Source organism: Filicampus tigris, chromosome 14 (genome assembly GCF_054856515.1).
Source record: "Filicampus tigris isolate MCC_2025a chromosome 14, RoL_Ftig_1.0, whole genome shotgun sequence".
NCBI lineage: Eukaryota > Metazoa > Chordata > Actinopteri > Syngnathiformes > Syngnathidae > Filicampus > Filicampus tigris.
Window position 1 is genome coordinate 10,289,217 of NC_141230.1, and position 25,680 is coordinate 10,314,896.

Consider the following 25,680-nt stretch of genomic DNA (forward strand, 5'->3'; position numbering starts at 1 on the left):
GGTTCACTGTTAAATATTCCCCTTAGACGCTAGTGAAGAAGCAGGCCAGTTGGTTCACGTTGTCTCATGCCTTTCGCCCTGGACAGGTACTGACAGACGACTTAATATGTTATATGATGCTATACTCTGGTTCCAATGGATCTCAGTGGAATGCCCCAAAAAGTCAAACAGTTGTGAGTTCAAGCCACAGTCTTCTGTAAATATATGCCTCAAAAGCTTGGACATCAAATCATCATCACGTCATGCAAGACTTTGGTAAATCTTGTGAGGATTCACTCCATAATTGTTTTTGGCTTTTTTTTCTGTGACCAAAAGGTGTACCAGTGAAGCATAAAAAAGTGTGATGATAACCATTTAGAAAAGGAAATGTAATTTACTGCAACATAAGAAATGGGCCTGGCTGCTCATCCCAATATGAGCAGTACAATTTATTAAACCAACCACATTTTAGCTGATTTAGCACATAGATGCTAACAATAGGCATAATAGCTAGCGACTAGCATGAAAAATGCTGATGTCAACAAGGGCCTAATTTGAAATCTGAGATGATTATAGTTTGAGTTTGAGTTTGAAGTGAGCAGATTAAATTGCTATGGCAACATAAACAGACTGGAGTCTGATTGGACAAAAAAAGTAATCAGCATACATGTACTGGAAGGAGTGGAGCCAGGAAAAATGCTATGTTAAATAATGGGATTAGACTGTTGGGGATTCATTAGTACAATTTAGTGGAACAAATATTAGAATTTAGATGTAAACATAGGTCAGTGCTTCTTCTAGTCTTTAGGCCACTGACAGCCCACCACAGATAATATTATATATCACGAGCACTATGCAGCTGCGGCAGAATGTGGTGTCCTTACTGTCTCACTCTGACATTCCCGTGCCACTCTGGGTGTCCAGTTGCTCCTGGTCCCATTCCCTACACACTCCCGCAGCAGTTGGAGTGTTTGGGCAGCAGCCGCCTTCAGTCAGACCTCAAAATAGCACAGCGGCTGTGTGACGGGTGGGCAGGGGTGTCCGGAGAGGAGTCATGTGCACAAAAAAGTCAACAGTCATACATAGAACAGTTTGACACGCTGGTGTGGATGTGCCCCAGCGTCTCAAAATCGTCACATGCGTCCACTGCTATAGTTGACCGAGCGTACTTCCAGAACCAGTCACGCGTTATTTTCCCCCTGCGCGGCCATGAAGCTCAGTGTGGTGTTGTTCTTTGCGGGTCTGTTTGGGGCCCTGGCGGTGGTCTTCATCCTGCTCTCATTTGGAACCGATTACTGGCTGCTGGCCTCGGAGAGCTGCCCTCCACCTTCTGATGATGGCCACATCGCTGAGGAGGTAAGTGATAGAGGAGCAGGGATCACCAGATTGTGTTTGTCCAAAGTTGAATGACTAAAAGTCAAATGATTTGTGAGTCAAATGTCAGACAAAACTTGGCAGTCACACCATCATCATGCATGACATCAGGAAACCTCACGAGAGCTCAGTTCAGGGAGCCTCTACTGCAATGGTGGGCAAACTTGTGCACTCACATTTGATTTATCAAACAAACAGATGAGGCCCATCATGTGTAGATGAGGTAAAAAGAGTTGTTCAAATGCGTTTGCCCCATCAGGGTCCAGAATTTGAATGATCACAAAGTGTACTTACAATAACAATGTAACTTTGCCTAAGAGTCAGCTACCTTAATGCTAACTCTCAATGGGCAAGGGCATTGAAACACTAACAAATAGCAGTCGTGTTGCTGTGTTATTTATAAGCCTTTAAATCTCATTCTCTGCCAGCAATTTTAGAGCATTTTGATATTTTCAAGACCAACAGAATATTGTGGTCAATGATTGTAGATAAACCAAACCTTAAAAAACGTATAGAATTGGAACTAATTATTTCCATATTTGCTTAATATCCCACGGAAAAAAAAAAAAAAAAAGAACTTGATTGAAAGTCATCAACGTCATTCAACAGGTTGTGTTCAACTTTGGAGTCTCTACTGTGTATGCTTGATAGTCACATTTCTCCTAGTCTGGAAGCTCCAATCAGGAGATGAAATGCATGGCAGAGAGGCACCGCCATGGGAATTCTTCATGTAATCACACTCACAGTTGAGTGTGTGTGCAGCTATGCAAAGCTTTCAGCAAGATAGAAAAACAAATACCAGCGGTCCCAGCGGTGGAATGATGTCGGATTAAATATCACCAACGAGAACACATCTCGTTTTAGCAACGGGAGCATCTTGCTTTTGCTTTCGACGATAGCTATGGGATATATAAAGAGGGGGATATACTGTAAATACACCCTTTGCCACAGCTGTTATGAGTTATTGAGCGTATCGCTCACTCAACGGGCAAAACATTAGGGACACTTGGACAATCTAATGAGAGACAATGCAAAGAGTCAGACCGTGTCACAAATTCTGCCTTGACAAAGATAATCATACTTACTTTTGAGATATTAATTCAATAATGTGTTTATTTTTGTTGTTTTAGTTGGCTGATATCAAAATATCGTCAGTGGATCTTAACACCCATAATAATTTAAGCATATTGTCTAATCTCTGACAGAGTCATTCAAAACTAAAAAAAACTTTGGACCTAATAGAAGAAATAATTTTATTTACAGGAAGAAATTATTTTATTTACCATAACAATAAAATAAAATCCTAATAATTGCTCATTTTCAGTGATTTAATGAAAAATAATCTCCTCCTGCTCTCCTCTTTCTACTACTGATAATATACTGACTCATATTGTTTCTAAATCACTATTTTTATTTAGATATATTAAGGTGTCTAAAATCTAAAACAATTTATAGAAATGTCACAACTTCATGTGTTTTCCTCAAATATTTTTAGTTGAAAAGGGTCATTGAAAATAATACAAAACAAAAATAATATATAGAGACACAGAGACAAACAAACATCCGCACTCACAATCACACCGATCTCCAACCCCCTCGTGGCACCGCTCGAAGGATCCCATGGAGAAAAAAAAATGTCTGCAAACCTGCCTGTCATGGCCCACAGGCCCCTCTATGTAATCACGCTGAACATCCCATAATTCCTAGATTATTTTTTTCCCCTCCAGCATGGTGATATGCCGGTACAGAATGCCACCAGTGAAGTCACGTTTTACCATGAGGGCTTCTTCTGGAGGTGTTCTTTTGGAGGCAACATCCAAGAAGAAGACCTGCTATGGACACTTTGGTTCAGTAAGTCAGATTTTGGAGGACGCATTGACAATATGGATGGTTATTTTGAGTTTAAAGCTGTGCCTACAAAAAAAGAATGTGTTCTTCTATTGTTTCATACTAATGTTTAATGAATCAAACAATCAAGAAGACAATGATTATGATGATAAGTCGCTGTAGTCTTGTCTCCAACTTCGAATATGAATAACAAATACCTTTGGTAAACGTTTGATGGAAAGCTTCCAGAAGTGTACCTAAAATTGTCAACTGTGCAGCACGGTTCAGTAGTGGTTAGCATATGTGGCACACTGTCAAAACGTTTTGAATCATGCCAGGGTTATAATAGTTTGGGATTTTTCATCATATTTAGTTTTTATTTAATGTTGACTTTTGTTCTTAAACTGAATTAGTTTTAATTAGTTTCTATAGTGAGTTTGTTCATTTGTATTAGTCTTCATTTTATTTAGTTATTTTTTAAAATTTATTCATAAAATGCTTTGTTGTAGTTTGTTTTTGTTAGTTTTAGTATTAGTTTTTGTTTTTTCAAAAAAGATTCAAAAGAGATTCTAACCTGGGAAATAACCACCTTTGTCTAACTGAAACTCCCAATGTATTTATTGTTGCCTGAAAATGCAGCCAAAACAATATTGTTACATACAATGTCTGTCCATCTATCTATCTATCTATCTATCTATCTATCTATCTATCTATCTATCTATCTATCTATCTATCTATCTATCTATCTATCTATCTATCTATCTATCTATCTATCTATATATCTATCTATCTATCTATCTATCTAAAGAGGAAACCGCAGCGCGCACGTGAACACAGTTGCTAACCAAAATAGCAGCACCTAAGGAAGCCAAACACTCTCAGAAGAATGAAAGTATTGATTCTAACCACACGTTGTAAAGATGATCTTACATTAAATGCAAATGACGAGTTTCATGAAGGCTTGAGGTCCAGTAGACTCCAACGTGATTGCTCCAGAAAGTTGAGTGTGTCCGTGTTGGTGTTCTGCCTGGGTTTTATACATTTGTTTCCATTAATGTCGTTTCCCATTTGGCATTTCCTCCACAGCAAATCAGCCTCACCTCAAAGTGTGCATGCCCTCCTACCTCTTACCATTCCCGGTTACCCGTTTCACACACAACGCCACGGCCTATGAATCCGCCATAAGTAGGTGTCTTTTTATCCTCTATACGGTATTTGATTTTATGGATCCATGTGCAATAAGGTGTGTTTTTTTTCTCAGTCTACAGAGGCTTCTGGAGCATCTTCATGCTCATTGGCTTGGCGGCCGTGGTGCTCGCCGGCTTCTTCATCATTTGCGCCGCTCCCTTCGCCAGCCACTGCTTGTACAAAACGGGTGGTGGCTTCTTTCTGGCATCGGGTAAGACTTTCTACTATTGAATGTTATTGATCCTTGTACAATGTTGTGAAAATGTGTTCAGATTTCTTTGCATGTGTGTCACTCTTTAATGTTTTGGACAATCACAACAGTTTGAATAGCTCTCAAAGACAACCCAAGTAAATATAATAAGCAGTTTATAAATAATGATTTAAGGGGGGAAATATCTAAACCTCTCTGAGCCTAAAAAAAAAAAAGTTAAAAAAATAATTTCCCCTCCGATTTCCCCTCTTTTGCACCCTTCTTCACAGCATTGCTTTTATACTGTTGGAAGGTTTTCAAGCATGGACTGTCTGTTAAAAGTCATACCACATCATTTCAGTTGGACTTAAATCCAGACTTTGACTTGGCCAGATCAAAACATTGATTTTTTTTTGCCATTCAAAGGTGAACTTACTAGTTCTGGGTCATTTTCAGGCCTCACAAACTGATGGCCAGATATTCAGCAGATTTTTCTGGTTGACAACTTTAGATTTAATTCATTGTTCCATTAATGATAACAAGTTGTCCAGTTCCTGAAGTAGCAAAGCAGCTCCAGACCATCGCCCTGCCACCGCTATGTTTGACTGTTGGCATGCTGTCTTTTTGTCAAATGCACTTTTTTTTTTTCACACACCAGATGTAATGGGCTGTGCACATTCCAAAAATGAGTTTTTCCACATAGCCTGACAGGTTTTGACATTTGTTTTTAATTTAGAAACAAAACTTTACTTGGGCTGTCATTGTGAGGTCCTGATATTAGGTTGATGATCTGAAATGCCAATATGTAATAAATGTGCCAAAAACAATTAGGATTCAGAACACATGCAAATACTTTACCATATAGTGACACAATCCTCATCATTGTTAGGTTTCTTCCTGCTGTGTGTGGTGGTGATGTTCGTACTGTGGGTCGAGGTGTTGGACGTGGTGGACGTCTACGTGGATTACCGGCGTTCCACGATGTGTTCAGATTTCCAGCTGACCATCAACTACGGCCTCTCCTTCATGTTCGCTCCCATCGGCATCTTTTTCTCTCTGCTGGCCGGCCTCCTTTTCCTCCTGATCGGCCGAACTATCAAGATCCACTAACTCTGGGGAATCAAAAGGGAAACGCTTGTAAATCAGAATAAGGTCATCAAGAGTTATTGAGCTAGAATACTGTGCAAAAGACTTAGACCACCATGTTACAATGACTGTATACAACTGGAAAGTCACTCAGTACAGTGCTACTTATTCATGGAGGAGTCATAGCTAGCTAGTGAACCACGATACCGCTGCAATCACAATGTGACGGGCCTTGCAAAAACAAAAAGTAGCATTTTATTTTTCCAACGTGTGACACGTTTTCTTCATAGAATATCTTAGATGATCATTAATGAGCTTTTAGAGCCCCAAAATAATTGAGAGTTTATTCAGCTCATTGAACAGTTGGTTGAAGTTATTCATTTCAAATACGAATAATCCGTTTTGGGTACAATAAGCACTTTTAGAAGTAGAAGATGTAGAAGGTTTTTAAGATATTTTCATTAAATCTGACTAATTTATCATGAATAATGACTATTTTAAAATTACTATTGCGAAAATATTTGAATTATTATTGTCTTAACTCCTGGCCTATCTTTCCCTTATAAAAATCTATAATTAGGCCCTGAAGCACAAGAGTTTGCCTCTAAGGTTTTGAGGAATATCTTTTGCTGATAACAACAGTACGTCAGAATAGCTGCTGTGAAAAAAGATCATAAAAACAACAAAGCCAGAGTTGAGTGGTGACCCGAGACTTTTCACAGTACAGGGTCCTTGGTTTATGAAGAGCATTTTGACCTGTGATTTTTTTGCCATTTTCACATGGATGCGGTATTCTAAGATCCCATGATACTCTGCCACAAGTAAATGTTTTATTTTTTTTGTAATATGTACAGAATAAATGTACAATTGATCTGAATAAAAACTCTAAAATACTCTGTTTTAAGTAAAGAACACTCAATTTTTATAGTCAATGTCAAACACAATCACTACTTTCACACCATAGCAAGAAAACAACATGACAGAGAAGTAATTTTTTATCACACCATCCGCAGGTTTCATGAAATGAAATGCATACATACACCAATCTTGCACACACACTCATATTACAAGCAGGAACATCCATCCATCCATTATCGATACCGCTTATCCTCACAAGGGTCGCGGGGCATGCTGGAGCCTATCCCAGCTGTCTTTGGGCAGTCGGCGGGGGACACCCGGAATTGGTTGCCAGCCAATCACAGGGCACACAGAGACAAACAAACATCCACACTCACAATCACACCTAGGGGCAATTTAGAGAGTCCAATCAACTTACCATGCATGTTTTTGGAATGTGGGATGAAACCGGAGTACCCGGAGAAAACCCACACAGGCACGGGGGGAACATCCAAACTCCACACAGGGAGGCCGGAGCCGGGATCGAACCCACGACCTCTGAACTGTGAGGCGGACGTGCTAACCAGTTGACCACCGTGCTGGCCAAGCAGGAGCAAACCAAAGTAAAATGCAACATTTAGAATTGTGAAGAATTAAGAGACTTATGTCATTGTGCTTTTCGGATATGATTTGAATGAATGAGCAATTGATCGTAGTATGCAAAATGGCATCAGCCGTCTGTGACAACTGATCACTCTGATTGGCTGTTAGCTACCACATCAGTGCATGCGATTGAAGTAGACTATGTGATAGTAGGCAAAAACAAAGCAACTACAAAGATATGGTAATATCTAATAAATTAAGCTCAGCAAAATGTTGCTTTTTACTTAGATTTATTCCTGTTTGAAAAGTGTATTGTTCTGGATATGTGTGAATTTTATTTCATGAAACCCTGTTGTTGGGGATAATCAAGCGATTGGCTGGCGACTAGTCCCGGGGTACCCTCAACCAAAGTCAACTGCGAATCCGGCCCATCCGCAACCCTCATGAGGACAAGTGGTACAGAAAGTGGATGTATGGGAGGAAAAATGAGGGGGAAAAAAGTCTCCAAATGGCCACAAGAAGGCAGTGCAGTCCCATCTGAGCCTCACCCATCGCCCCTAGAAGAGAGAGGCAGACGCCCTATTTTGCTTCTGAAACCTCCATGTGGAGTGCATGTGGTGTTATGCATCTCATCACAAGTTGAGAGGCAGCATGAGAGGAAGATGAAAGAATTCACACCTCCTGGCTGACAGACGGATGCTAATTTCACTCATGAATGGAGCATTTGATCGGGAATGAATGGACGCCGCCGTTGAATCTCACGTGTCTCAGTCAACTGTGCGCCTCTTTTCCATCTTAATAATATATATATATATATATATATATATATATATATATATATATATATATATATATATATATATATATATATATATATATATAACTCGGTATTGCCGGTAAAAATGGGGATTCACACCTCCATAATCCATGGAGGAGATACAGTCCACGGGTTTCCACATTACATCCAAGGGACTGCATACAGAAAAAGGGGAGGTGGAGGTAGCCATAATTATGTTCTTCATATTTTTCTTTATTAAATATGCAAACTAAACATGAAACAAAATGAATTATTAGTCATAGTCAAAGTAACCAAACAACTTTGCCCTCCACTAGCAAAACGCCATATTCATGGTGGGTTGCATTTAATTAAGATTTTTCTTTGGCTTTTTGTAATTTTTTTTTGTGATGGGTGGCAGTGAGTGTAAAAAAGTGTGACAATCACCATAGAACAGGCTTGGGAACTTATTGTGTGTAATATAATACAACAGCACTTGGACTTTCGTCACTCTGCCACACTGGTGTTTCAAAAGTGTTCATTTGGCCTACATTGACATTCAGTGATTATCTGTGTCGGTTACACCAAATATTTTTATCAGGTTTAGCGGATGGGTGCCAACAAGCATGCAAAAAAACTAAAAAAGAAATGTTGTTTACGATTCCTTATGTCTGAAATGAAAACAGTATTGCGCGCCGCCTCCCAATTCCCATCAGCTAGCTACTCCTCACTTAACAATACATTATGATTTTGTGTTTTCTGATCATGTTGCTATAATCAGAGCTGGGTATATCACCTATGTGACAGGCTGGTCTGTCCATCCAGCTAAGACGGACGCCCATTTTGTAGGTGATTAACGATGGACGACAAACTTTAAAAAACATTCGGACTAAGCATAGTAGGAAGCCCATTTTCTTTCGTCTATGTAATCGTCTATTTTTACGGTAATCTAAAAAACACCACCACGACCGCTGGGCGATATTTGAAACGAGAGACTCATCGTGACATGGAAGCATCACCGAGGTCCTGAAAGGTACACAAAAAAATAAAAGGTCCTGGAAGGTACGAAAAGGAGACACATTTAGTCCGGCCGCGGTGAGACTTCCATGCTAGTGGTAGTCTGTAAAAGTTGGTAGTCGGAAACGCTAACGGAAGCCCATTTAAAATGATGGTCGGACCTGCCTAGAGGCGATTATTATTTGGCCCGGCTGGACAAATTGGCGGATAAACTGACGGCAGAAGGGTACCCCGGCTGTAGGCGGAAGGCGATAAACGGACTTCGAATTTTTAGGAAAATGCCCAGCTCTGGCTATATCTATGTGGAAAGTTGATTGTAAGGTTCGCTGTATGGCAGTAATCAAAGTTTTTACAGTAAGCGGGCCAATTCTAAAAAAAAAAAAAAAGTGGTGGGTCACAAAAGGAACCCTGGCCGAAGTTTGGACCCCTGATGTAATCCAAAAGTGCAGCATATACTGTAGAGGAGTAGCGCAGGTCACAAGATCGGACTGCCAAGGTTGCCAGATGCTAATATAATGTAAGATATGATCACATGATTCGTTCAGGGTCTACTTGCAGAAAAAAAAAGTCTCCTGGGGATGCTATTCCTTATCTGCTTCACTTCCTGGTTTGAATGGAATCCTAATAAGATTAAAGAAGAAAAAGCCTCTCTGCACTACATCCACAGCTTTTAATGCTGGTGTGTGGCATACAGCCTTCCACTCCGCCATGTCATCAGAGTGGGAGTTCCAGCTGAATTGAACACTGTTCTGCATGATTGCCCGTGATAATTGTGTGTTGATAGGGAGCGCCGGAGATGGAGTGTAATTTCCACCGAGAGATTCCTAAACAAATACCTGATGCGAGGCGAGGCGGCGGCGGCAGCGGAGGGATAGGAAGGAGGCAAGGAGGAGAATAGCGAATGAGGTGAGACACATGCCGATGAAAGGGCAGCACGAGAGGAAGCAGAGGATGGGGTTGGAAACGTACTGTAAAGCGGGGTGGAACTCTGCAGACACTCACATTTGAGACGTAAGATTTGCCATAAATGTCCATCGGAATCATGGAAATAAAAAAACAAACAAAAGGGAAATACGGTGATATCGCAACTTACAGATGACCCGTGTTGCAATTTTTTCAGATACAACCTGGCGCCTAGCCAAACTTTTGACTTGAGTCGCGGGCAAAAATGTGGGTTTATGAGCACTAGGTGTTGGCCGCAAACTTCAGCAACATTTTGGCAGCTAGTAAACAATTCTTCAAAAAGGAGGCCAGATACTTGCTTCAAGATGTTTATTGCCACTCTCACTTGAAGTTTAAAAAAAACGAAACATAAAACAAAGAGAATTACATGTTGTAAAGAAACCGCTTAACTTAGTCACACGAAAGTCAGCTATCTTAATGCTCATACACAAAGCAAAATGCCACTGACACACTAACAAAACTTGATAGATGTGGTAGGTATAACCCTTTAACTCTTTGAGAGCCATTGACGTGAAAAATCATCAAAGGGAATCCTAACGAGGAGCACAAGCAATGGCAATTTTCGCCAACTAAATTTTTTCATGGGAATGGATCGAAAAAAGTCTCGGCCAACTCTGGTTTGGTCATTAATTTGGGAAAGTAAAACAAAACACTAACTATGGCCAGCATATGGCATTCTCTTGGGATGAGATATCACCATGTATCAAAACATTGCTTGACACTTGTGAACAAGGCAGACCTCTTGAAATTTGACTGCGACAAGCATCTTGTGATTGACCAGTGTTTTTTTCCCAAGGTAAATCTATTACAAATAGTGACAAAAAAGAGAGAAAAGATTACAGAGATTATTTAAATTTCAAAGTAGAAGCAATGATGTAATGTACATACTCACATGCACACATACGCACGCACCCCCCCTCCTCCTACTAAATTCTGCTACCACTAAATTGCATGCATTAATACATTCTTTTGCCATTACACACACGTTTTCAATGTTGTTGATGTTGGTATTTTATAGAAGAAAAGGACTGTTTAGATGTTGCAGGCGTCACTAAAGCAAACATTATTATCCTAAAAGTCACTGTTATGCATAAAATATATCTTTTCAAATAAAGTTATTTTTTTTGTTCTAATGCTGATTACTTAAAAAAGGACTTGAGTAGAAAAAAAACGTTTTTGTTTGATGAAAGAAGAGAGTCTAATAATTCATTTGGTAGTTTCTGAATTTAGGTTGTGATAAAACACAATAATATTCTGCAAGCATTGAAGGTTGAGTCAGAATGCTCTAAATTGGCTGGCTCTCTTATTTTTAAATGGCTGATTCAAGCAAAAAATATTTAAACACAAATGATGCAGCAACACATGTAGAGAGGCAACATATAGTAACAATACTTTTTATTCTTTTTGAAAATGAAGTACAATTGCAGTAACTTACTGAGCTTCGAAGGGACTGTCGTCATCGTGTATTTATTTTGTAAGTGAAATACTGCCCCCTGATGGCTGAGGTGCACACAACAGAAGGAGCAGCACAATGTCAGTGGCCATTGAAGCATGAAATAAATTCAAATAATGACACACAAATGGATTGTTTACTTTCCATTTCATTACGTTATTAGAGTACTAAATGTTTTTGCAAAGTACAGTACTGTACAGTGCTATTTTTCTAATTTAAAAAACACGTTACAAAAAATGCTGTGTGTTTGGTACGCACCAGTATTATCTTTTCCAGAGTCTAATTAATAAATGGCCATTTAATTTTAATTTTTAAAGTTACACTTGTATGACAGTCAAGAATGTTAAGTATGACTATGGAAGAAATAATTTCCATTTCTTCATATGGAATAAACTTGTTTAAAAGGGTGTATGACAAATCTTTCGGAAGTGCACACTACAGCTGGAACTGTGACCGAAATATTAAGCAGTTTCATATTTACATAGTGCACATCTGATATGAAACAAATCTTCATATTTATCGACTACGCGGCTGACGCAGTCGTGGAGGTGACAGGATGGCGGAAATTCATGAAAAACTTGACTTTTTGATGACAAATGCAAAAATTTGCATCACGGTATTACTTTTATTTCTTACAGCTTTCAAGGCGAGTAAATAAACACACACATGCTTCCACTACGGGGCACAAGGCAGTTGAGTTTGGCCGTTTAAGTTCATGAGGATACACTCATTGCCCGCGAGTGTGTGTTAGCAGTTATCATAGCTCATCTCCCAAATGCGTCCTAATCCCACACGACACGCAGGTCAGGCTCCATTTAAATACCATCATACGGCCAATGTATTTGCATTGCATGAACAGTATGGCAAGTCACATTACACGCCGCCGTCCTCTTTGGAGATAGTTTTACATAATTCCCCATTGGTTACTGAAATCATGAATAGACAATGGGCTGTATAATTGTGGGGATTTACAATTCAGAGGACTCCATCATCGTGTCATCACCATGCATAATTCAGAGAGCCGAGCATGTGGGGTGGGCTACCGCATCCCCCGCTCCCCCAAAAATGAAACTCAGGTCACCAAGCAAACATTTGAAAATCAACTCTTTGATTAGTGCAAAGCCACTGACGGTGTAACAGTGCATCTTAACGGTACCAGCCTCACATGTCCGTTGAAAAGTATATTGTGCACCCTATACCGCCACACGTGGTCAAAGTCATTTTTGCTTTGACTGTATTACTAGTTATTCCTTTAACTTTTAAAATGGGATAGCTCACATGGATTGAAATGTAAAGCAATGCCCAATTCATAGTACTATTACTAATAATGCAAGATAAATCCTCTCCTCCTCCTCCGGCTCATTGTTACTCTTTTCTGTGGGGTTAAATTTATTGATGAGCCCCACTGAGAATTTTGTAAACATCTCAACGTCCGAAAACTGTTTGGAGCACAGGCAGACAAAATATGAAAAGAAGAGGAGGAAAAACAAGAGGAAGGAAGAGGTAAAGAACAGCAATGAAATGAAGCTTGAGTTGTATTGCGTCATTTAGCACAGTGTTAAGTTGATAATTTGCTTCTGAGTGATTAGTCTCAATACGTTAATCAGTAAATAACTCAGTAGCTCAAGATTCCTGTAGCTCATGGGCAGCATGGAGGAGTCTTAACCGTTAGGGATCATTTGTAATAATCAGATCCACTCAGTCATTGTCTACATTGGCCTAATCTATGCTTTTATTATTTGTTGTGTTTACATCTGGCTAGCTGGCTAATGTTTTCCTGCTTTTAATCGTCAATCAAATCGCTCTTCCCTTTTTACCTCCTTTTATACTGTATATGTATTAGGTTTTTAACTGTAATTGTTCGTTGTTACAGTTCGAACTCCCTATCTTTAATTGTTTTGAACTTTGCATCAATGTTAATGTATACATTTTAATTATTTTTAAGCATTCACACATGCCATGTAATATAATAATATGCCCGGATAAGTGGAAGAAAATGGATGGATGGATATCCTAATATAAAACAGAAATGATAAAAATTGTAATTAAATTATACAAAAATGTAATTTATATTTCAAATTGGGTGACATGTTATCTTAAAAATGAAAAAGGTAAAGGTAAAACAATGCTATTTGATTTTTTTTTTGGGGGGGGGGGGGGAACATATGTATATCACCAATGCAGTGGGGGTGCCACATCAAATGCAAAATGCAAAACATTTTCTGACATCAAACATAATGATGATGGTTTGTTTGACAACATTTTCTATTTATCACTTTGTAGAGAGGAAGCTGTGGTTCAAATCCAAAATGATAGGACTTAAAAAAATATATATACAAAAAAAAACGCCTTTCATTTCAGTGTTTTTTTGTGTGTTTAATTTGTGGATAAAATCAAGATGTGATTTCCCCCCCCCCAAAAAAAAACAAAATCTGGAATTTTTTTCTTTATCTATAGGGAAATACTGTTTTCCTGCTTTTTCAGAATGTTGTAGGTTTTTTTCATAATTGTTTAAACAAAGTAAATACATGTTTGCTTTAAAAAAAGTTGTGGTAAAAAAGTGACATTCATTTTTAAATTAAGTTTTACTATTTTTTTTTCTCGGTTAAGAACAAGAAATGAGCGAAACAAAATAAGTGAAAATGTTATTTTTCATATAAAAAGAAAACTTTTCTAATTTGGAGAAACAAGCTTTTAACTGTGCAGTTACCATATGTTTTTTTTGTTTTTTTTCGTGCAAGTTCACAGCAACTCCTTGATGTGTTAAAACTTCCATTTGAGCCACTGAGAGCTCCACCTGCAACCAACCCCCCCACTTGCACCCTCACATCCTCTGGCCTCCCGTCTCACTTTGTGCATACAAATGACATTCCAAAGTGTGCATGGATGGCTCTCGTTCATAGTCAAGGTCTCTTGTTTCAAAGGCATGCTAATGTCTTTCTCTTTTAGTGTAGGAGTTGATTTGGACTCTTCAACCGGCTTTTCCGCTTGCATATTCATTCACGTTTTACTATTTAGCCACAAATGCTCAGCAACACCCCCCTAAAAAGTCGCCTCATTAAAAATGGAGGGCCCGATTTTTTTGCAAAAAGAGTTGACTTTTGGAGAGAAGCACAAAAAAGTTAGCACCAAGTCGAACATTATTTCATCACTTTATCGCAAATATTTGGAGGATCAGGCAGCATTAATGCCCCGTGCTCTTGATTTGGACTGTAAGCCTCACCTCAGGCAATTCATTAATGCAGCAGTACAAACAGCTGATGGATTCTGTCATAAATATTCAAATATACCTCTTGCATATCATTTCTTATGTGGCTTAAAACTATACAGTCAAAACAGTCATTATCCTAAGCAAGGTGAAATCGTCATGTCTGATTGTGTGTGTGTGTGTACTTAATGTTTAGTAGTGCTGTTGAATAATACAAAAATGTTTCATTTGTTTTGACGATAGATAGATAGATGGATGGATGGATGGATGGATAGATGGATGGATGGATGGATGGATAGATAGATAGATAGATAGATAGATAGATAGATAGATAGATAGATAGATAGAAAGATAGATAGATAGATAGATAGATAGATAGATAGATAGATAGATAGATAGATAGATAGATAGATAGATAGATAGATAGATAGATAGATAGATAGATGCTTTATTCATCCCATGAGGGAAATTAAGTATTTTTAATGTTTTTAAGATTACTTTAATATTTTCATATGGCTTTACTACTGCTCATTGATTTTAATTTCTTTTATGAAATATATAATATTTACTAAATTACAAAATACTTTTGTCATACATTCTTTGATGAATCTATGAGTTTCACCAAATATTGTATTTGATATATTTCTTTATATTGTTTAATATGCCTTGTCAATAATTCTAGTCTTGTATTTCTTATTTTCTTCTTTCTTATTTATTAATTACAAATTCTTGTATGGTAATCAAATATATTTTATGGATGAATAAAGTATTTTTAAAATCAATGATGTTTAAATCTAAAGATTCTAATTATATACAGTAAATTCGTGACACAGTAGGTCTCTATATAATTTTTAATAAAATAAGCATTGCTGAACTTTGCTTCGCTTATTTTATATCATCTTCAATAAAAATAAATTAATTGCATAATGTCATATTTTAAGAGTTTTTAATGCTGTAAGAAAAAAAATCACAGTTTCTATATATGACAATATTATTGCTAGTAATTCAAATTTTATTGGTTTGTACATGCTAAATAGTCCTATCGAATCAAACCACCTCTATAGAATCTAAAAATGAACTCAGCAAAACACATCTAGCAGAAGTACATGCAACTTTTAACATTTGCTCTACTAATCGTGCTCTAAAATGCAAGTAAACTGTTAAAAACAGGAAAGTATGGACAAATATCTCCAAAAAGGTAAATTATTACATTACCTTAGCTCTTCCACTGTGTTGAACCCAAATGCCCTCAGACTGTTCTGATGTTTATTAATGCCATTTAACAAGAGGGCGCTGTCATATCTGTTTGTCTTACACATGTCGCTGCGTATAAACGCGTCAGGGGGAGAAAAAAATAAAATAGCTTACCATATTTAATAGAGAGAAATTATGTACAACTCTAATGCAACTATTCAAATGACTCCTACTCCCTTTGTCTGGCTCTTCATGTGTATTCATAAGAGCGGCAGACTCACTTCATTAGAGCAACATTTATGAAAATGGCGTATTAGGCATTTAAATGATTGCAAAGCAAATACGGGCCCTATTATTAACAACTGAACTACACCGCTGCTGACATTTGAGTTGCATCGCCCAGGCTGTAATGTAGGTGACGTGTGGCTGAAACTTACTTCCTGGATGCAAACAACACTGACAAGGAGATGAACTCTCTTGCGTGTGGCTTGAGGTTACACACCAATATAGAAAATGTACAGTAAAATGCCGTTAAATTAGTAAGAAAACAAAAACAAAAGAAGAGAGAACATTTTCAACATTATTACAGAGCTGTCAAAATATACGGGAGCCAGAGAAGAGAAAGCTAGTTCCACCACAAACAAATACTTAATCAACACAAACCTGCCAATTTTGCTTGAAATCCTCTTTTGGTGGACTTCCCAACAGGAGAAGGAGGTCATCCGACGTTCGCTCCCCAAACAAGAGGCTTCCTGCTCAACTGCCGGCTGCTGCCTGTGTGCTTTTTATATACGGCTTTCGACGCGCAAAAATTATACCTTTGACCTCGAGTGGGGCTGACATTCTCTGAAAGCAAAATCAAACTGTTGAGTTTTGCAATGGTAAAAGTATACTTTGTATTAATTGAAGTATAATGATATCCCTAGCGTGGACGCCCAGGACGAGCGGACGCGGTGAATAATGTATCTCCATGCAGATGCTTAACGCTCATGTATTCATGTATTCACTTTTACTTATCATACAGCAATTGAGCTTGCCCTATATACTTTAATACCTTTATTTCGATTCAGTTTACGTACTTGATGCTGACAAGTCGGGCAACTCAAAAAGCAGACGTCTACTTTCCCTCTTGAAAGTTTTAGCAAAGTTTCAGCACGTAAAGCTTGGAGAAGTAGCATCGGGTCCACGGGCGGTGACATCGCGGGCCAGGGGGACCACGCAAAAGGCTGGTAAATGTTACCACCGATAAATAAACATTATTTAAAAGACATGTCAGCTCCTGTTAGGACGCCGCCGTGCTTCATTTGTTCCGCCGCTCCGAGGGTATGGGGAATATTTAATCAAGTCTTCCGAGAGTCATGAATAATCACATGTGGACGAGCGTACGCAGACGATGTTTAACATTTACATACTAACGATTCACTCTTGATTTCAGAGCAGGGACATTAGCAAGTATGAGTGTTCGCTCAGGAATAATCTAGTTAGGCAAGATACAAGAACATGTTAATAAAGCAAAATAGTCATTGGTGGTAAAATTCATGGCAACGTCTAACTAAACCGGGATAATTTAATGGCTAAAATGGGAAAAATAATTGCGGGAAAACACGAGACACCTCTGAGGATTTTGTCCGTCAAATATTTACATGATTGTGTGGATTGTTTGTGGACATTTTTAGTTGAGGGTATGGGATTTGTTTAGCGGTTTGTCACACATTAAAATGCATGAATGAGCTTGAAAAGTAAATTGAGGGATTGAAGATTTGAAAAATTGCTGAAAAGAAGTGTAAAGACTGACAACTATGTTGTGATAAATTGTGGAGATATAGCATTAAACAGTTTTTCACCTGATTTTGAAAATGCATCTACCTACCACAATTTACAGAACAGCTTGGTGTCATTTACATATCTCAAGCAAGGAGATGACGCAGAGGATGAACCCGCCGCCCGTTCAACAGCAGAGAGGAGCCCTGTTAGCCCTAAAGGTCTGTGAGCTGGTGAGCTAGCTGGTGGCTAGCGCCTCATGCTGAGACGTGGAAAGCCCTGCGACAATCAATGTGGGATATATTCCAGCCTCTGAAGGCTATTTTCACGGCTGAAACATGTAGGGATCTGTATGCATATGAAAGTTGCGAAATGAAGGTAAAAATTGAAAAACAAGACTAAAGATTGTGGAACAAATCAAAAATTGTAGGCTAATAATGAGTGTATGTGGTATTACTTAAACACTGACAGAAATCAACGAAAGAGAGTGAAATCGTCGACACGGTTAACTCCAGATTAATTAATTAAGCAGCACCGCAGAGCGTTTTATCGAGGGATTATGGGACTCTGTTAACAACAAATCAGGGGAGCACTTAAGGGTTTAAAGAGCATTTCAACCATGGCTCATTTGCTGAACAGTGCAGCAGTACACCATTTACAATGACAGCTTTGCTCTTTAAATTAGAATAAGATCAACTAAACATCTACCCAGCACAAAATTACAATAGGTAAGTCTACATATATATGTATGTATATATACCTCTTTGTCATTATTGACCAAAACTGAGCATTATTATTTCTAAAAAGAAATTTTTTAATACAACTCCTGCACTGGATCGCATGTGCATGTACAGTATACAGTATGTATATATATATATATATTTGTTCTAGTCAACCACTGCCATCAAACGGATTGCTATCTTACTTTGAGGTGCATAACACTATATTTTGATGTCCTTAGTTAGATACACAATAGTGTAGTTGCAAATAACGCAGCATAGAAAAGTGATGTCAGCATGATTGGAAATCTAAAAGGAACGTAACAACATTGCGTCTTGACTCGGGAATGAAAGCAGAGGACGGGCAGCTGCGTTGGACTGGTGTGCGCTGATGCACATTGGCTGCTGATAAACACTCGTAGTGTTCTTTGGGCTCCAAGTGTAGTCATGTGTATAATTGCTCTGGGACTTGAAATGCACCATGTGTGAATATAGCGGAAGACTAGGAAGGCCAGTCCAAACAAAACAGCATCAGTTCGTGTCTGACAGGATTGTGGGGATAGCAGCTAGCTGGTTAGCAACTAGCTGGCCAGGGCTAATTGATTGTTTGGCTGAGGCAAACAGAGAATGTGCTCTTATTGATCGGCTCAAGGCCAAGGGCAGGAGGAAGCTGACGAATCAAGATGCTGACCTCTGCCACCTTGACTTTGGCCCTAAGCCAGAAAGCTGAACTTTGACCTTCGTCGGGCAGCTCTAGAAATGGAGCCAGATGTGACTCTTTGCTTGAGTCAAGAGGAGGAGTGGAGCATAATTCAAATCAATGTGAAGACAATTTACAACTTATGCTCACGCACGGAACCCTGGAAAAAAAGCAAAAAAAAAAAAAAAACGACAGTAAAACTCATAGAAATTATTTTAAAACCCTCTGTAAAAAAATGTATTTTTTAAATGGGTATATTTAAGTCACTCATATTTAAGTAAAACTCACTTTTAAGTACCAAGTAAAACGTAGGTCTACTTACCATGAACATGTTGTTACATGTCTGAAATATTCACTGTTCTGACATTTAAAATACCACCAAGGTCACCTTTAGAAACTAATGGCCCAAATAATGTTTTTATTTTTTTCAGAAAACACGAAAAACTGAACTATGGATTAAATTATATTTATTAATCATTTTATTTCAGCGGCACAATTCTGTGATCTGCTTAACTAAGGATGTAGCCGACTTTAGCAGAGGTGGCCAACATCCTGTGGAAATCTTTCAGGCAAAAAAATACATTTTGTCAAAATACGACTTAGGACATTTTTTAAGAGGGTGACAATATTACAGTGTATTGAAAAATACATGAATAGAACTGACCTTTAGAGTATATCGTTCAAAGGACTGCTATTCTGTAAAATGCCCAATTGCGTTGTTAAATGAATACCTTCCTGCTGTTAAAAGACATTTCTGCTGGAATCCACTAGATTGCAATAAGATAAACACCCTTCAGCTTCCAACAGCTGCTTAGCCTGGGTAAAGTCAAATTCAATGTGATATCAAAAACAATGATAAACAACATCTATATTTCTATGCTACGGTGTTCTACAGAGTAAAAATATTAACATCAGTCAGTAAGCTTACATAGACTTTTACATACCTTAAAGAAATCAAAGATGGAGCATTCAATACCAGTTGGCCATCAATCACATTCCGCTGGAAAATGCGACAAAATATACTGTGCTGTATCTGATGTGTGACACCTCTGCTCAATTTCCTGAAATAAATTATGTTGAAGGACTAAAAAATTACAGATGAACTTCATGAATACAACCTCTCCACCAAATTACACTTATTTGAGTTACAGAAACAACTTCAAAGGCTAGAGTGGACTCAACTCACATGGGCAGCTTTTCACTTGATAAATGTTCGGTTTTCATTTTTTTTGGGGGGGGGGGTTATTTATTTTTTTGTTGAATCACTGTTAATTCTATCCCAATGACATATTTATATGTCATTTCACAGATGATGGGAAAAAGTCTGGTACTGAATGACTTAAGTGTTCAGTGTGAACTTGCTATTAGTGTAAATGCCATGTGCCTGTATTCCATTTATTTTCAAATTCTATGAAAAAAAATCAATGCTGTTATTTTCAGTCCTCTTTCTTAAATGAATGGTTTTAGTATTGCAAATCAATGACATAAAAAACGTGAATTTGCCCAAGATAGGCCAATACACATGTTGCATAGGTAAAAATGTGTATTATCAAAGTACAAGACTGAATTTGTTTTTTTCAAGAAAGAATTAAAACACAGAATTGCCCAATGAGACAAACGACCAAAAGACATCATTAACTTATTCACTGCCAGACACTTTTGGACCCTCTTTTACCCAAACGTTTGAAAAAATTTGAAAAAATATATATAAATAAATTCCTGGGATTGACTGGCGGGACTGTGAAAAGACAAATAAATTCATCAATGGCAGTGAATGAGTTAAATACATTTTAAATGTCTTTCAAATGTGATTCTACTACTAACCTATTCCATGCTAATCCGCTATGCTATCATAATCCCCAAACCATAACTAAGGTTAAAGGTAAAAAGGTCAGGGCCATTGCTTGACTGACATTTATTTAGCAAATATCTTCTTTACTAATATAATATGTATTTGTCTCCAAAAAAAAAAAGGTTTTAGTACCATTTGTGTATGTGTGTGGGTTATTGATCACGACTGCAGTCCGGCGTTTGTCAGTGCAAGGGCAACAACTCAGCAAATACGACAATTGAAGAAAGAAAATGACAATTTAAAAAAAATATATATATACATATTCAGGTTGATAATAGTCATGAGGAGTTGGCATATAACAAATCCTCACACAGGTCCAAGGGCCGACCCTCCTTGCTCCACATTGTAAGCCTTGTATCGCCTTTATCCATCTATTGTAGCCCTGAACAAAGACCTTCATGTTCAAACAGCAATTACTCTCTCATCTCCTGAGGCATCAGCACAGGTCTAATTGGATTTAAATGAACCCCCCCGCCCCAAAATGTCCCTTTGTTACAGCAAATAATATGCAAGGCTTTTTAATTAAGATGCGATAGGAACCCATGTGGAGTGGTTGCTTTCATGTGCTGGTCTTCAAATGGAGGCCGATGCTAGATCCGCACCAAAACACTTCGGTGCAGTTCGGCTATGTGTGTGTTCAGAATGGCTCAGTAAATTAAACATTTTTGGGGATTGTCTTACTGTAAAATGTATAAAAACTATCATATTGGATATTTGCTTGCACGACAATAGTATTTTGCATCCAGAAAACATTTAAAAGTGATTTTTATCATGGAATGTTACGCCGGGAGGTATTCGATAGAGAGAATCGATATTGCCCATCCAAACAAGAGGAAAAAGGCACTGAACTACTTCCTGTTCTGTCGCTTAGCAACTAGCAACAAATATGGCAATCTTGAGCCACGTCGCATCAAAGGTGATCACAAAGCAGGTTCAAACCAACCAAACTCGGAATTGTGAGGCTAATATGCTAACCACTACGTGCTACCTGGGAAAAAAATTCAAGGTAGGAAAAAAAAAGAAGTCTTATCATAGGTTTACTAAACATTTGTGCGGTTGTTTTGGAATCAGTAAACAGGTGTCAGAGAGCGAGATTGTAGTCACTCAAGAAGACATGAAAATCATTCAGTAACGTAATATGTCGTGTAACAACACGGAGCTTGCAATGAAACTAGAATGACCAAACTGACGGGAAGATACATTCGCATGTATGAAAAGCTTTGCATTGTCTCATCAGAAAAAGAAAAAAAAAAATCAACCTTTATTGTTTTCCTTCCACCTCCTCATAGGGGCTTCGTATAATTTCCATGCAAGCAAGAGTACATAACAACAGTGGTGGACCATAGCGCTCTAGTTATGTTTGTGCTTAGAATCCACCTAAAAGAACCTATTTCCAAATTCCAAAGAGTTTTTTTTCTTGTTAAACAAAACATGAACAAAACTTAATTTGGTTGGTTTTTGGACAAAAATGTGGAGTTTCATGCTTTTCATGGCTGCTGGGCCCAGCGAAATTTAATTACTTGCAAACATCAGATTTTGAATTCACCAATACGCAAACAGTATTTAAAGACAGATCCCGAAAAAAATGTTTTGTCCAAAAATGCCTTGAAAAATCTTCTTGCTCTTAATAGATGTTGTTTTATAAAGATCACTACAGTATTAATGTGACACAAAGATAAAGTGTATACAACACTTTATACTCCATTGTTTATATGACTTATATATTCATGCATCACATTTTTAGCAGAGCAAATTATTTTGACATTCGCAGATTGACCAAATACACCGTAAATTGTAGTAGAAGAAGAAGCCGTTGCGCCTTGCGTGTCAACTAAACATCGCTTCGTCCATTTCTACTTTAAACGTTAATGTTTTTTCTGTATTTTTCCATTTGTCGTTACGTCGAGTTAACACTTCCTAAAGGAGCTGCAAATGTACCAGTTCAGTTTTGCGCCTGCCATGTCTTTCGCTCGATCTGCTTCGTTTTTTCTTTCAAACTTTATTGAATCAAAGAACACACAATATAACACTCGCTCTGCTTCTACTATATTCCAGGAATAACAGAAAATTGTATACTGACATCATCGACATGCGCGGTAAAGACGGTTTCTTCCGAAATTTCAGAGTAAGTGTTTTCATACGAGCCGATCGGATTAATAATCAATATAAACTACCTCTCTTGTTCAGAATAAAATCTTGATCGGAATGGGTCAGAATTTGATCAGGTCAGAATATTCCGTACATGAAGCATTTTTATTCCGATCGGGCTTTTAATCCGAATAAATGTGTCCATGTAAACGTAGACATTGTTATGCTAGACTAGGAGATAAAAAGGAAAAATTGAGCCAAAATGATTAGATTCATTGTAGAAAATCCAATTTGTGGAATACTCGGAAGATGACATTTCCATACAAGACTTTGGTAGTGATTATGTATACCGGTACATACATAACCATGATCTGTCTAAGGTTCTAATAGAACATTTTCTTTTGACTCCACAGACAGATTTTTCATTACTACCAGCAAATCCACAGCCAAGGATGATGATTATTATTATTTTTTGGTACTCATTCTTTGTTACTTAGCGTAGGTACATAGGCCAAGGATGAAGTAGTTAAAAATTCTGGATAAATATGTAGTTGATTATGATTGTTATTTCTTAAACTTTTATTGACCCCTAAAGGCCACACATTAAGATTCTAATACCAATATATTATATTTGTGAGATTTCATTATACCGGTACATCCCTTGATAGTCGTTCGGATTTTTGACTGACATTTTCCCAAAGGAATGTTTACAATGGAAATACAATAGAATTATAGGTTACATAAAACGCTATTTTGATTACTTTGTATTGGAAAAAGGTAACATATTAACATTCTTAAATGTCAATTGTCAAGGTAAGGTAAACTGTTAATCCATCCATTATCGACACCGCTTCTCCTCGCAAGGGTCCCGAGGCGTGCTGGAGCCTATCCCAGCTGTCTTCGGGCAGGAGGCAGGGGACACCCTGAATTGCTTGCCAGCCAATTGCAGGGCACACACAGACAAACAAACCTCCACACTCACACCTAGGGGCAATTTAGAGAGTCCAATCAACTTACCATGCATGTTTTTGGAATGTGGGAGGAAACCGGAGTACCCGGAGAAAACCCACGCAGACACGGGGAGAACATGCAAACTCCACACAGGGAGGCCGGGATCGAACCCACGACCTCTGAACTGTGAGGCGGACGTGCTAACCAGTCTACCACCGTGCCGCCCTAAACTGTTAATATTAAACACTAAAACACATCGTTCTTTTATTATTAGTAGTCATTTCATCAATTTGTACTGACAGCCCAGAATTTGCTTCATTGCAATCTGTTTCATTTCCTGTTCTATATGGTTGCCTTCACATTTTTTGCCATCATGAGCACCCTTCTTATGTTGGCATCACAGAAGAACCGAGAATAAAGCCAAGGAAAAAGCAAAACACTTTTGCGACAATAAATTTAGATGCTCCCAAAAAATCCAACATAAGATTCCTTGAATATTTGACCAGGCAACTTCTGTTGTACCTGGTCTGCATCAGCAGATGCAGCACACAAACACCCCAAAACGTGTTTCCTTTGGTGCACAAGCAGGGTGGAAAGTGTCGAGTCAGCTGTCAGCGCAGATACTCACTTTGCAGTGACAGTGATCATTCGCCGCCTTGAAAGTGATTAGATGGCAACTCGAAACATTCTCCCAGTGGAAATCTCCTGTCACGGATAATATGATTGATTGATTGATCGGCTACTCGTGTCCTCACGGAGTTGCTTGAGCAGCGTCGCATGCGACGCAAAGTCTTCAGTCAGCCATCTGCTGCCATGAATCATTCAACCTTTAACTTTATTACTTTGTCGAGTCAGCTTTCGCCGATTGCGAGAAATGCATCCGGAGAGGACAAATGCGATGATAGCCTGGGTGGGATATTAACACTTTTCTGGATGGAATCGTTCTTGCATTTGGAATTCATTTGTTAGGTTTCAATTTTTAATCCGATATTTAATTTAATAAAGGGAAATCTGTCACAAAATCCATTTTCCGAATCACTTATCCTCACTGGGGTCGCGGTCATGCTGTCATGAAAATATTTATTTTTTTTAATAGCTTTTAAACAAATGTCTTAAATATAATTGTAATGATTTCCCAAAGTAGATTAAGGGTGACATTATGACTGAAAAGCAATCATGTGTAGCATAGCGTACTGTACATTTACCATCCAATCAGATTGCGCGGATGTCATCTGCATCCCGTTCAGAGCCACTGGGCGGGATACTTATTTTGTAATCGACTCTAAGATGATGATAGTCAAGTCAATGTCAACTATTGACGGCAGCATTTATATTTTTGAAGTTTTCAACACGCTATCCACGCATCTGTGTATCAATGCTGCATAACTATCAACATTTAGATCCGTTGTTTTATCTATGTGCACTCAGTGTTTTTCCATTCACCTCTACAGTGCATAGCAGTATGACTTTCCCTGTTGTGCTACCAGTGGATTTCATGCGCCGGAACCCTCCCCAATAACAGATGCTCTTGGTCTGCACTTGATCATGTTCCTAATTGCTTGGTTTTGACTGAAGTTGTTACATTCAACATCATTGCCAACATCTACTGTGGTGAGGTGTAGCGCGTTTGGGTCCTTCTCTTACCAGTGACAGTAACGTACTTTTCCCTCAGCCCAAAAAAACACATCAACCCATATCAGTGATAACTTTAAGCAAAACTGACTGCTGTAGGAGTTGAAGGGATCAAAAACCTAATCTGGTGTTGGCTACTTAACCCCTGACAAGAAGGACTGTGCAATGTTCCTCACATTTCTGGAGCCAGACAGACAGTTTAATGTCATCACTTCACTATATATTTACATTTATATTACAGCAATGTTCTACATGTAATATATCAGACATTTCAAAAGGCTGT

General features: G+C 38.2%; 1 protein-coding gene and 1 long non-coding RNA gene across 2 annotated transcripts; one reads left to right on the forward strand and one right to left on the reverse strand.

The window, feature by feature from the left end:
• Positions 1–539: 539 nt before the first annotated feature.
• On the reverse strand, positions 540–16,447 carry LOC147136280 (uncharacterized). The gene is made up of 3 exons (XR_015089583.1): positions 16,358–16,447; positions 5,417–5,670; positions 540–1,327 (listed from the first exon to the last, which is right to left on the reverse strand). It is a non-coding gene; the product is annotated as an uncharacterized LOC147136280 (long non-coding RNA).
• On the forward strand, positions 926–6,540 carry tmem182a (transmembrane protein 182a). The gene is made up of 5 exons (XM_086051850.1): positions 926–1,335; positions 3,081–3,204; positions 4,267–4,365; positions 4,442–4,579; positions 5,448–6,540. The coding sequence occupies exons 1-5, from the start codon at positions 1,189–1,191 to the stop codon at positions 5,666–5,668; spliced, it is 729 nt and encodes a 242-aa protein (XP_085907976.1). The 5' UTR covers positions 926–1,188; the 3' UTR covers positions 5,669–6,540.
• Positions 16,448–25,680: the final 9,233 nt, after the last annotated feature.

Coding starts and splice junctions, on each gene's coding strand:
- tmem182a (XM_086051850.1), top strand. CDS start 1,189: ATGAAGCTCAGTGTGGTGTTGTTCTTTGCGGGTCTGTTTGGGGCCCTG. Junction 3,205..4,266: donor GCTATGGACACTTTGGTTCA/GTAAGTCAGATT, acceptor TTTCCTCCACAG/CAAATCAGCCTCACCTCAAA. Junction 4,580..5,447: donor TGGCTTCTTTCTGGCATCGG/GTAAGACTTTCT, acceptor CATCATTGTTAG/GTTTCTTCCTGCTGTGTGTG.